Source organism: Salvelinus namaycush, chromosome 8 (assembly GCF_016432855.1).
Source record: "Salvelinus namaycush isolate Seneca chromosome 8, SaNama_1.0, whole genome shotgun sequence".
Lineage (NCBI taxonomy): Eukaryota > Metazoa > Chordata > Actinopteri > Salmoniformes > Salmonidae > Salvelinus > Salvelinus namaycush.
Window position 1 is genome coordinate 35,707,724 of NC_052314.1, and position 13,618 is coordinate 35,721,341.

A 13,618-nucleotide genomic window follows, 5' to 3' on the forward strand; every position below is an offset into this window, starting at 1 on the left:
CTTCCTCCCTGTAGACTGTCTCATAGTCAGTCGTTGGTGATCAGGTTGAAGAGGGCAGTGTGGAGTGGAATAGAGAATGCGTCATCTGTGGATCTGTTGGGGAGGTATGCAAATTGGAGTGGGTCGAAGGTGTCTGGGATGATGGAATTGATGTGTGCGATGACCAGCCTTTCAAAGCACTTCATTATTACAGGTCGGTAGTAATCGTAGCAGGATGCCTTAGAGTTTTTTGGGAACAGGAATGATGGTGTGTGTGTGTCTGTGTGCATGTGTACCTGATCCAGACAAAGGGGCTCCACCACCACCAGGGCTGAGTCCTCTGAAAGGGGCTGGGGTCATGGCTGAGGGGAAGGGGATGCTGAGACTACTACCACTGTGGGGGCTGGATAATCCACTGAGAGAGGGGGACCGGGACCCAGCCAGCCCTGGTACCGTCTTCTCAGGCAGCACGGGTGGCAGTCCTGTCAGTCCACCCTCTCCAAGCCCCAGGCCTAGATCCAGGCCCCCCAGCCCCTCCACAGCTTCCAACAGGCTATCCTCCAGACCAAGATGTCCATTCCCCAGCAGCAGAGAGACTAAATCCCCCTGGCTTTGGGCACCCTGGTTCCTCTCACCCCGGGTCTCACCCCGGCTCTGGTCCCTCTGGGCCCCCAGGGGAGATTTGTGCGCATTGAGGAGGCTGAGGGGAGAAAGAGAGGAAGAGGAAGGGGGGAGGAATGGGGAGGACAGGGACATAGGAGTCCTGTCCAGCCACACCGGAGGTGGGGTTTGGCTGAGGAGAGAGAGAGAGAAGGGGATGATCAAGTATAAGCACAAATGTGTAAGGACAGCAGCTGGGAGACAAGAAGCAAGTACTGGGAGTGAATATTTAATGCATAAACGGACATGAAACAAACAAGGACAGCGTCTGAACAAGGGAAACATGACAACAATAATGCTGACACGGGGATCAAACTGAGGAACAGACAGATATAGAAGGGGCAATCAACAAAGTGACGTTGTCCAGGTGAGTCCAATGAAGCGCTGATGTGCGTAATGATGTTGACAGGTGTGCGTAATGATAGGCAGCCTGGCATCCTCGAGCGCCAGAGAGGGGGAGCGGGAGCAGGCGTGACAAAATGTAGCTACAGTAAACACACACACTAAAACACTGCAGTGTGAAAGAAAGACAGTACCTGTTTGTGTGTGGGAGGGTGCTCCTTGACGATACAGTGTGCATGGATCCGAACATTCTCTGACAGGTGGCAGGAGTGAAGGACAGTTCCGAGCAGAAAAGCTCTCCATTCGACGAGGCTGGAGTTTGGTTCATACTACTGTCCAGGAAACTTCGGGAATCTGCAAGAAAATAAAAACAACAGCATCCCTTTAAGACTGTGGCATGGCTTCCCCTTTAACATTACAGGTAGGTGCATACTAGGCTACTAGAGAGCTCATCTCTTATCTTTGAGACGCTGAATAGCTGCCCATGCAGCTCTATGGTGCATACAGTGCAGTATGTGACTGGAGGTTTGTATGAAGGTCATCCTTTAACATAACCTGTTCAGTTCCCCACTTCCAAAATACGTTTGCTTCTAATTTATCTTAGTGTAGCAAGTCTCAGATTCACAGTCCATGAGATGTTTTCTTGCACACTGCTCTTTGTGAGTTCTAACCAGATCCTGTGTATTAGCTCTGTACTACAGCCATATGTTCTGTCGAGAGAGAGAGAGCTACAGACATGCTCAGCATGAGCTCCTGATTTATCTCTTTTTAAAATGAGATGAACATCTCCAATCTAAAAATAATTCCAAACAAGATATGATGAACAACAACTCTATTCAATCGGAATATGTCTTTTTTTTTTACATTGCTCCTCAAATGAAGTAGTTTTTACTCTCCTTAACTAGCTACACAACAAAAACCTAGCCAGCAAGCTAAAAATTGAGCTAGAACAAACCTAGCAAGTGCAGTTACCATAACTACATCAAATGACCAAACTGAGTGAATAAACCAAAAAGCAGCACGCACTCTAACCTTAAACATATCTTTTCTTTTTGTGTTTGTAAAGATTTTTCACTATTTTTGAAGATTTCTTTTAGCTAAATTAGAGTAAGCTAGCAACATAAGCAGACAAACTAAAACGGTCACCGTGGCAACGGTGCAGCAGCAGCAGAACAGAGCAGCAGCAGCAGAGCCCACAGGCACCATGTGTTCCCTCAGCGCTGAGTCCATTCTCTACCCTCCAGAGGCCAAAGAATGACACAACAAGGAAAGCTTTTAAACAGAAACTACTAAAGGGGAGGCCAGAAACCCTTTTCACAGACCTGTACAAAAACGGCGATGTGAGTAATTTCATCTTTCTCACTGACCAGCCAATGTATGGCGCTCAGCAGTCTGCTCTCACTATGGGTGAAAGTAAAAGAGACAGACAACCCTGACAGCACCATGATAACATTCAACCTCTACAAGACTGGAACTGTCATGGTGCAAGGTAACCTATTTAATTTAAAGACTGAACATTTGATGTCATTCCCCAAAGATCCCACAAACAAGCCCCTTCAGGCAGGAGAAGCAGTGTGAGTCATGTTGAGTAATGAAGAAAAAATGTAGCCATCATAAAGACCTCCTTGTATCCACTACAGCCCCCTCCCACTCTCCCCACCTCTCTCTCCTCTCTTTCTATCTCTCTCTTGCGCTCTCTCTCTCTCTTTAATCCTTCTCTCCTATTCTTTCATCCCTCTCTCTCCCCCTCTTCTCCATTGACTTGATGTTGAGGAATTTAGGCTGAATTAAACCCCCTCTTGTCATCTCCAGTACTAGATTACATAACACACACACACACACACACACACACACACACACACACACACACACACACACACACACACACACACACACACACACACACACACACACACACACACACACACACACACACACACACACACACACACACCCTGGTCAAAAGTAGTGCACTATATAGGGAATAGGAGGACATTTGGGATGCAAGCTTTCTATATGTTTATGGTGACCTTACCCTACATCTTCAATGTAAACTAAAAGCTGGTGCCAATCTGGCCTGGGGACGTCCGACTGTGTGTATGAGAGAGCATGTACAGTTGAAGTCGGAAGTTTACATACACCTTAGCCAAATACATTTAAACTCAGTTTTTCACAATTCCTGACATTTAATCCAAGTAAAATTCCCTGTTTTAGGTCAGTTATGATCACCATTTTATTTTAAGAATGTGAAATGTCAGAATAATAGCAGAGAGAATTATTTATTTCAGCTTTAATTTCTTTCATCACATTCCCAGTGGGTCAGAAGTTAATATACACTCAATTGGTATTTGGTAGCATTGCCTTTAAATTCTTTAACTTGGGACAAATGTTTTGGGTAGCCTTCCACAAGCTTCTCACAATAAGTTGCGTGAATTTTGGCCCATTCCTCCTGACAGAGCTGGTTTAGCCGAGTCAGGTGTGTAGGCCTCCTTCCTCACACACGCTTTTTCAGTTCTGCCCCACAAATTTTCTATGGGATTGAGGTCAGGGCTTTGTGATGGCCACTCCAATACCTTGACTTTGTGGTCCTTAAGCCATTTTGCCACAACTTTGGAAGTTTGCTTGGGGTCATTGTACATTTGGAAGACCCATTTGCGACCAAGCTTTAACTTCCTGACTGATGTCTTGAGATGTTGCTTCAATATATCCACATAATTTTCCATCTTCAAGATGCAATCTATTTTATGAAGTGCACCAGTCCCTCCTGCGGCAAAGCACCCCCACAGCATGATGCTGCTACCCCCGTGCTTCATGGTTGGGATGGTGTTCTTCGGCTTGCAAGCATCCCCCTTTTTCCTCCAAACATAACGATGATCATTATGGCCAAACAGTTCTATTTTTGTTTAATCAGACCAGAGAACATTTCTCCAACAAGTACGATCTTTGTCCCCATGTGCAGTTGCAAACCGTAGTCTGGCTTTTTTATGGTGGTTTTGGTGCAGTGGCTTCTTCTTTGCTGAGCGGCCTTTCAAGTTATGTCAATATAGGACTCGTTTTACTGTGGATATAGGTAATTTTGTACAAGGTCCTTTGCTGTTGTTCTGGGACTGATTTGCACTTTTTGCACCAAAGTACTTTCATCTCTAGGAGACAGAACGCATCTCCTTCCTGAGTGGTATGAGGGCTACGTGGTCCCATGGTGTTTATACTTGCGTACTATTGTTTGTACAAATGAACGTGATACATTCAGGCATTTGGAAATTGCTCCCAAGTATGAACCAGACTTGTGGAGGTCTTGGCTGATTTCTTTTGATTTTCCCATCATGTCAAGCAAAGAGGCACTGAGTTTGAAGGTAGGCTTTGAAATACATCCACAGGTACACCTCCAATTGACTCAAATTATGTCAATTAGCCTATCATATGCTTCCAAAGCTATGACATAATTTTCTGGAATTTTCCAAGCTGTTTAAAGGCACAGTCAACTTAGTGTATGTAAATGTCTGACCCACTGGAATTGTGAAACAGTGAATTATAAGTGAAATAATCTGTCTGTAAACAATTGTTGGAAAAATCACTTTTGTCAAGAAATGTGTGGAGTGGTTGAACAACAAGTTTTAATGACTCTAACCTAAGTGTATGTAAACTTCTGACATCAACTGGATGTGTGTGTATGCGTGTGTGCGTCCCACGTATTCCTAAGACGGTTAACATGTTAAAGGAGAACTTCTGTCGAGATAAGCACAACTGTCGATACAACCTAATATCACATCCATCTTTCTCTTTACCTATATCCCCTCTTTCTGTCTGGAGTATTGGGGAAGGAAACACTGCCGCTACCACACTTTGCAACCAAACTGCATTAATTAAGGAACAAACTGAAGTGAAAGGAATTACAACAACTCTTGGAGGGCAGTGGAAGTTGATAAAAGTGCTTCGTTATTGTTAAAAGTAAGAGCAACACGTTTCGGCCCTTAGCCTTGTGTAGACCGTTGACCCCGTGCTGATCCCTCTGAGTTTGAAGAGCATCAGACACAGGCCTTAAACCTTAGAGGTTAAAGGTCAATAGTCAAGAGGAGCTGATGTCACTGCCGTTCTCTAATTACAGCAATCACATTCCATGATGCAGTCACACACACGCGCACACACACAAACAGCCACACACACACACACATAGGCACATACACACACACTAGATCTCTGGTACCTGACACGAGCCCGACGCACCCTGACATTATACATAGGGTTAAGGCAGGGTAGGGCCTGTTTTTTCAACATTAACTAGGGTACGGGCAAGGCTTGTATATCACTAAATTGATCGCTAACATTTTGAAGCTCTGTCGCGCAGTACAGTCATATCTGACTATGATCATAACATGGAGTCTGAAGTGCTTCAACCTCATGTAACCTCAAATATAAAACAGGAGAGATTATTTCACAGAAAACAATAATGTTCCTGGAGTTTTGAGTGACGAAAAGTAACTAACAGCTAACTGCTCTTTCATCAAATCAAATCAAATGTATTTATATAGCCCTTCTTACATCAGCTGATATCTCAAAGTGCTGTACAGAAACCCAGCCTAAAACCCCAAACAGCAAGCAATGCAGGTGTCTCTTCATTGAGCAAAGCAACCCAAGCGAAGCCCTTGCTATGGATACGGTAGGACTTGAACATCGTGGGTTAAGGTAGGGCTTAAAATTCATGCCCGTGCAGGGCTCTAACACATACACACATCAATAAGCTCTCAGAATCTCACTGCAGAATCTGACTTTTGTCCATAAACGTCCGATGTTTAAGGTTAGGTTTAGGCAGTCATTCTGAATGGTTAAGATAAGGGTTAAGGTTTGGGATAGGGTTAAAACCAAAAAAATTTAAACAAGTGCCGAGCACTGGGAACAAACACACGACCCTCAGAGCCGGCGCTTGCTGCTTACGCCCATCCACCATCCCTGTCAAAACCCAAGCCTTTCTTGATGGTAATAATGCTCAGCGTTGCCCCTAGTGGCTGGTTTGATGTAATTTTGAAGCGGAGTATGCAGCAGAGTGGTGGTGGTGGTGGCGGGAAGCGGCAGATGCAGCAGAGCGGTGGTGGGATGCGGCCGGTGCCGATGGCGAGTGCTGGGATGCCGCCAGTAAGCGAGAGTGAGCAATTGTCGGAGCGGCCGATGCAGCAGAGTGGTGGTGGGACGAGAGATCTGGGACTCTGGTAAGCAATAGTAAGCAAACGGAGCGGTGTGGTGGACCTATGGTGAGCAGTAGTGAGTCCCCCTGACATCCACAGGGTGACGCTGAGACATTACAGGAAGCGAGGGAAAAAACATAACAAACATAGCACTCTGGGGCTCTGGTTCCGGGGATAGGGGGGCAGCTGCAAAGCTGGAGCATTGAGTGGGGAAAGCAAGCAGGTTACCAGGTGCACAGAGTCTGTTATAGGTTACCAGGTGAATAAAAAAGTCTGATGGGTCCACACTCAAAAGTTCTCGCATAAAGCTTAATAAATAAAAATAATCACTGCATCAGGAATAGCAGGGATAGCATACACAGATGTTTCACTTTGCAGCATCCTTCAGCGTGTAGGGTGCTGTCTGTTAGAGATTACCAGGTGCACAGAGTGCGTTTGGGTCACCAGGTGCTGGTGGTTGCTGACAGCGGGGCTATAGAGGTCTTAGTGGCCGGGAGAGAGGTACTTAAGTGCAGGTGCCCCGGTTCGCCTGGTGGGCGAGGTTGTGGAGGTGGCTGACCCTGGCCGGGATACGGTGATGGGTGACGCCCAGAGAGAGGGGTGTTGGCCTGGGTAGGGAGCGTAAAGCAGAACTTAGGCCCAGGGACAGGGCAGGCAGGCAGGGAAGGGAATGTAGGCCTAGAGCCCTGAAGTCTGGATTTAGTCTGTGGAGTTCCATGGTTGAGATTAAGCTTAACTCTAAGGCCCAGGGAGAGGGCATGTAGGCAGGTGTTAGGCCCAGACATGGGGTGCCTCGAGTGCGGCAGAGGTCAGGTAGGCCCCAAGGAGAAGGCTCATGTGAATAGGTGTGTGAGTGACACTGTATTTCAGGGGGCAGAGCATGCAGCTTCTGTGGAGGTTGGCTGCTCTGTCCAGGTTTTTTTGTCCTACTGGGCCTCTGGTGTGGAGGGCTGGCAGAGGCCTAGAGCTGGGGCTTGGGCTGGGTGACTGGGTGAGTGACACTGTCCTTCTGGGGAGCAGAGAATATGCCCTGGGTTGGGCCCCAGCCCTCCCTGGCCGTCTCCCGCCATCTCCCTAAGACAGGGAGCTGGCTGGATGGAGTGACATCCCCTGGAGGCCTTGGCCCTCCCTGGACCTTCCCCAACCCGGCCATAAACCCTCAACCCACCCCAGAGGGCCCCTGGAGCTATCCCCCCTATCTGCACATGTTAAGCCGTTCGGTCACCAGTTGCACGTTTGGACTTAGTGTCTGGAGCGCTCGCATTGATTTGTATTGGGTTCCCAGGTGCCTGTGGGAAAAATGGGCTAAAACTACCATTGGCGTCCCTCAGTGGCCGACCTCAGGTGGGAGCTGTTGGCCCCTACTAGGGGGTCTCACCCAACCCGGCCATGGACCCCCAGCTCACCTGGAGCTATATCAGATTGTCTCTGGAGCGAAAGCTTGGCCCGTATCCATAAAGCGTCTCAGAATAAAAAACGTGTGCTGAAAATAGAGACATTTTACTCCAACTCTTATGGGAAAAAATAAAAGCTATGCGTGAACCCTCTTTAGTCATAAGAGTCACACCAAGTAGACAGATATTTAGGAATATTTAGGGAACCTCATGAGCTTAGAGTTACCAGCAGGTTTCTCGATAATATATATTTTTAAATCAGCTAGTCAGTGGTTCCTGGGCCACAACCAATTGCTTTGGAGTTGATAAAAGAACGTGTTGATATTTCTATATGATCATTAATAAATAATCTAGACCTACATGCAACTCTTGCGCTTTTGACATTGATTTCACAAGGCCTATTTGACATGATATGCTTAAATACTTGTAACCACTAGGCTAATAAATAAATACGTTTTTCTTTTGATTATTTATTACCTACGTTATTTCAAGTTATCCATTTGGAGCGCAACATCACGTTGTAAAAAAATAAAAATATGTCTAAATTGGGCATGCCTATAAGTTTCGAAATTGAAGGCATCTAGGGCTTATGTTAACTTTGATTGTGTTAGATGAAAATGATTGACTTTTCAAACGTTGTATGCAACATTATCGGCAAGAGGCTTGATGCCTACTGTGCCAATGCGATTTAGAGCTGTTAAATGGGAGTGACGATTGTGTTGATATAATGGTAATTATTCCAAAAAATCCGCTTTCATTAACAACCATCAGAATTGGTTAATAAAAAGGTATGCATGTCAACATGTTAGGCAATAATTAAGAGTAGGCAAAGTGATCGTGTCAGGGAGTTCACAGCTGGTGATGCCTCATCACGATTGGTTATTCCCCAATTTAGGACAATGTCAACGAGTGTCATCACTATCTTTTCTTTGCAGTACCTCAAACTGTCTTGATTACCTGCTGAGATAAACTTGAAGGAGTTGATTTTACATCCGTCTTAACATCCTTAAACCTACGTCTTAACATCCTTAAGCCTACTCTGAGCTAGGAGTTATTTTTAACACGATTCCTCAGACCTTTTCTGAGATGCTTTGTGGATATGTGCCCAGGACTCTGTGGAGCCCCCCCCCCAGTGGCCAACTACAAATGTAGGCTGTTGCCCCCCGGTCTCACCCAACACATCCATGAACCCCCAGCCCATCCCCAAGGGCCCCAGGAGCTATCGCACCGATCTGCACATGGGATTACATTCGGTCACCAGGGGCACGTTTGGAATGTCTCTGGAGTGAAAAATGCCTATACACAGTACAGTTTTGCTCTCAGAGCAGCAGGATAGCTAGTTGAGCTTGGGTTCCCAGGTGCCTTTGGTTAAAAATACTGTAAAATGATCAGCGGTGTCCCGCAGTGGCCAGCCCCGGGTGGGGGCTGTTGCCCCACGTCCCTGGGTCTCCCTCGTGTAGCATGTAGTGAAACATGAAAGCATGGTAGTTGTTTACAATGTATTATGATGGTCTGTGTCCCAGCATTTTCCGGGTAAAGTGACCAAAAATGTAGTAATTTATGGTACTCACATAATGAAACATTGACTACTCGCTCTGCATAGCAAAGTGTAGTGTCCCTTCTAAAACCTTTAGACCTGGATAGGGTATGGTTAGAAAAATGAAGGGAGACAAACATTGAAGATTGAAAATAATTTGTGTATCTCTCTTCAATACCATTTTAGTTGGCTCTCAATCATTCAACTGACTTGGCTACTGTTATATCATTTTAAATAGCCAACATACTAAAAAAGAAAATGTGTTAAAAGGTATTCATTAGCATATTATCGCATAGATACATTTTCATCATGTAATTCTCAACTGTGGTGGTACATTTCTGTATTACCAAATGAGGAGAGACAAACTTCACACACTAGTCAGAGTTATACTTAAACTACATCTTTAATAATAAGAGCTTTGCAATAGCAATGACTTTCTACGATTCACTATTTCTAATGAACCGTTGAGAGTGGCAAAACAACGGCTACTGAGATCTTTTATAGCAAAGATCCACCCCCTAGTCGACATAACAAACCACAAACCACAGGAACAGTTCACAAAGGAAGACTTTATAAATGGAAAGGAGTATCCCGTAGCCAGATAGCATTCACTATACATTATCGTTCAGTTTGGCCCCTAAGACGAGGTTCTAATCTCGTTCCTGGTACGGTAGAGCACAAACATTACCTCATGTTCTCTGGAATGCACTTTAGGTTTTATCTCCCAAAGACGTGGTAAATCTCCTCTGTCAGTGTTATCTCATAGAGGCCCATCCTCAGTAGAACACACACACAATAGTTAACAGAATACTCTATTCTGTCGAATAAAACAACCATTATAATGCAATACAAGCATTATAACATAATCTTGCAATTTCAATGACACAACATATCCCTAAAAACAGCAAGTTACAATGTTTCCCTTTGTTTACACTGTGTGAATGTTCCTTGGGCTTGTCGCCATGATGAAAGGTTAGCTTGACTGGAGCTAACTTTAGACAACGTTAGCTCCATGCTAACAGACGTTAATAAATTAATTCAACTATCAGAACATCATATAAAAATAAAAATAATATCATTACACTCCGCTTAACTTGGTGTTTCATATCATATGCTTTATAACTCGCTCACCGTAATGATAACGTTCAAAATATTTTGTTTATCTGGTGCTTCTCTCTTCAGTTTTGAGTTGGCTTGGCTCTCTCATTCAACTGACTCACTGACTAGGCAGGCTAGAGCGAGAGCAACCGGAGAGCAACCACTAGAGCGAGTGGCCTCCTCTGCGCCCGAAACAAGCACAAAACCCGTTGACTATAAATACTGTAAATTATTACAAAATTCCAAGGATTAGGTTACCATATATCTAGCATTAGCCCACATTCCAGGTTGGCAACACAGGTAACCCAAACATGAGCAAAAACAGTACTATTAATACAGAAAGTATCACTTTTTCACAGCAACTACAGTGGTTCGTCCTTTAAAAGTTGCAGCTTACGGCAGCACAGCTTGTATGGTGCCTCAGAAATCTATGGCAGGTTATTTAAGTGTCAGCCATTGTAACCATTAACGCTAGTTAGTGATAGTTTGACCACCAGAGGGCATCTTTGAGAAGCATTTGAAAGCCTTCAATAATGGCTGTACTAGAGAAATTAAAACCTTTTTGTAAGAATATAGTATATGGGACTGATTTTAAGAAATTTTGCTTAATTAATTTGATTAATATTATGGTGTTTCTATTCCAAGAAAAAAAAAAAAAAACAGGGTTTCCGTTAGGATGGAACGGAAAATATGGCGCTATGTGATAGTCGGGAGTAGGCTACAGTACTAAGAGCATAACATTTCCACACCCTAATTGTATAATTGTAGTCTAACCAATACCCAAACGGAGATTCAGTGAAAATAAAATCTCATTGATTTATCAAGACCAGTCCCCATGCTTGTCTTAGAGCAGCGCAAAACGGTGCTGAAATAGTTGACCAGAGCGTTTAGTCTATTGCTTCAAATCCTATTGCTTCTAACTTCATTATGCTCTTTAAATAAATAAGACCTACACCACAATACAGGACACTAGTGAGACTCATGTCGCCTACGGTATATCAGAAAATATTTTTTTCAATGACATGACCGCCAATAATTACATATGGGTCTCCCGGTGGGGGTATCAAACCTGCATCTGTAGCAACGCATTTTGCACTCCGATGCAGTGTCTTAGACCGCTGCGCCAATCGGGAGGCCCCATCCACAAAGTATCAAAATACAGAGAGGTGTTGGTAAAGGTATTGTCCTGCTAACAGCCCATAATGGCCTATTATAACACTGTACATGGTGTCCAGGTCAGGATAACCAAAACATTTCTTTATTAACCTTTCTGGGACACACGGGGTTCCGCTACGGAACCCCACCACAACATTCCGCTGAAAAGGCAGCGCGGGAAATTCAAAAATATATTTTTTAAATATGTAACTTTCACACATTAACAAGTCCAATACAGCAAATTAAAGATAAACATTTTGTTAATCTACCCATCGTGTCCGATTTCAAAAATGCTTTACAGCGAAAACACAACATATGATTACGTTAGATCACCGCCAAGTCCAAAAAACACAGAGCCATTTTCCCAGCCAAAGATAGGAGTCACAAAAAGCAGAAATAGAGATAAAATTAATCACTAACCTTTGATGATCTTCATCAGATGACACTCATAGGACATCATGTTACACAATACATGTATGTTTTGTTCGATAATGTGCATATTTATATCCAAAAATCTTAGTTTACATTGGCGCCATGTTCAGAAATGCCTCCAAAATATCCGGAGAAATTGCAGAGAGCCACATCTAATGACAGAAATACTCATCATACACTTTGATGAAAGATCCAAATGATGAAAGATACATGTTTTACATAGAATTAAAGATACACTTGTTCTTAATGCAACCGCTGTGTCAGATTTCCCAAAAAACTTTACGGAAAAAGCACACCACGCAATAATCTGAGACGGCGCTCAGATATAAAAAACATTTCTCCACCATGTTGGAGTCAACAGAAATACGAAATGACATCATAAATATTCCCTTACCTTTGATGATCTTCATCAGAATGCACTCCCAGGAATCCTAGTTCTACAATAAATTGTTGTTTTGTTCGATAATGTCAATTATTTATGTCCAAGTAGCTACTTTTGCTAGCACGTTTAGTACACATGTCCAAACGCTCGCGCAGATCCAGGCGAACACGGACAAAAATTTCAAAAAGTTATATTACAGGTCGAATAAACTGGTCAAACTAAGTAGAGAATCAATCTTCAGGATGTTGTTATCCTAAATATTCAATAACGTTCCAACCGGAGAATTCCTTTGTGTCTCTAGAAGTAATGGAAAGCAAGACGATATCATTTGGAATGCGCATGACCAGGAACTGGCAATCTGCCAAACCACTGACTGAAACACCTCCCATCCGGCCCCACATCACAGTAGAGGCTTCATTCAACGTTCTACAGACTGTTGACATCTAGTGGAAGGCGTAGGAAGTGCAAACAAATCCATATCTTACTGGGATTTGAATAGGCGATGAGTTGAAAATCGACCAGCCTCAGAATTTCCACCTCCTGTTTGGAAGTTTGCCTGCCATATGAGTTCTGTTATACTCACAGACATAATTCAAACGGTTTTAGAAACTTCAGAGTGTTTTCTATCCAATAGTAATAATAATATGCATATATTAGCATCTGGGACAGAGTAGGAGGCAGTTCACACTGGACACGCTATTCATCCAAAATGAAAATGCTGCCCCCTATCCCTAAAAAGACTATCAGAAAGAATGTTGGTACTTATTTTTTTTGATCCAAAGCCATGAATGAGTGAGTCTCTCAGTTTTATGTAGGTGCCGGGCTATATGACTATGCCATCAAATTGATAATATACAACGATATTTTGGAGGGCCAAAAGGCCAAAACATATATTTATGTTTTTAGAGGGAGAGAAAAGCTGAACCAATTGTCCGCCGCCCTATAGGACTCCCAGTCACGGTCGGATGTGATACATAAAAGTAATAATACTTTTTCTTCTATTATTTGTTTTGTATTTTCTGGTGGATTAAACTGAAATTGCAACCAATCACGGCCAGTTGTGATACAGCCAACCTAACTAAGAAATACATTTGTCGATAGAATTCTCCCACTACCCTTCTTCTAGGTAAGTCTATTGTCCAGCTACCTGCTAATAGCCATAATGGCTCTGTACAACGTGACCGTGTGTGTTTGAAAGAGTATTTTTGGGTTGCGTCAGTCATGGACAGAAACTTCTGAGTCATGCACCTTCATTACACAGCATATTGTTTACATCATAATTTGCATCTACCTTTCCAATTACGTTTAGAGTTTGGGATTTATAAATGTGTGCTTTTCATGTAATTTTTTGTTATATCCAGTTCGGATTTAAGTATAACTTTTGACTGACACCTTTAGTGAGAGGTCTAATGCTTTAATATTTAATAATATATCATTTGATTTGATATCTGCCCTCCGA

The 13,618-nt window shown here is 43.4% G+C and overlaps 1 protein-coding gene across 1 annotated transcript in view; it reads right to left on the reverse strand.

Moving 5' to 3' along the window:
* LOC120052639 (tensin-3-like) overlaps positions 1-13,618 on the reverse strand; it is a 76,600-nt gene that overhangs the window by 15,670 nt on the left and 47,312 nt on the right. The window contains exons 6-7 of the mRNA XM_038999677.1: positions 1,176-1,335; positions 276-772 (exon numbers count right to left, since the gene is read on the reverse strand). Of these exons, the coding sequence (XP_038855605.1) occupies positions 276-772; positions 1,176-1,335 (657 nt within the window). The remainder of the gene's footprint in view (positions 1-275; positions 773-1,175; positions 1,336-13,618) is intronic.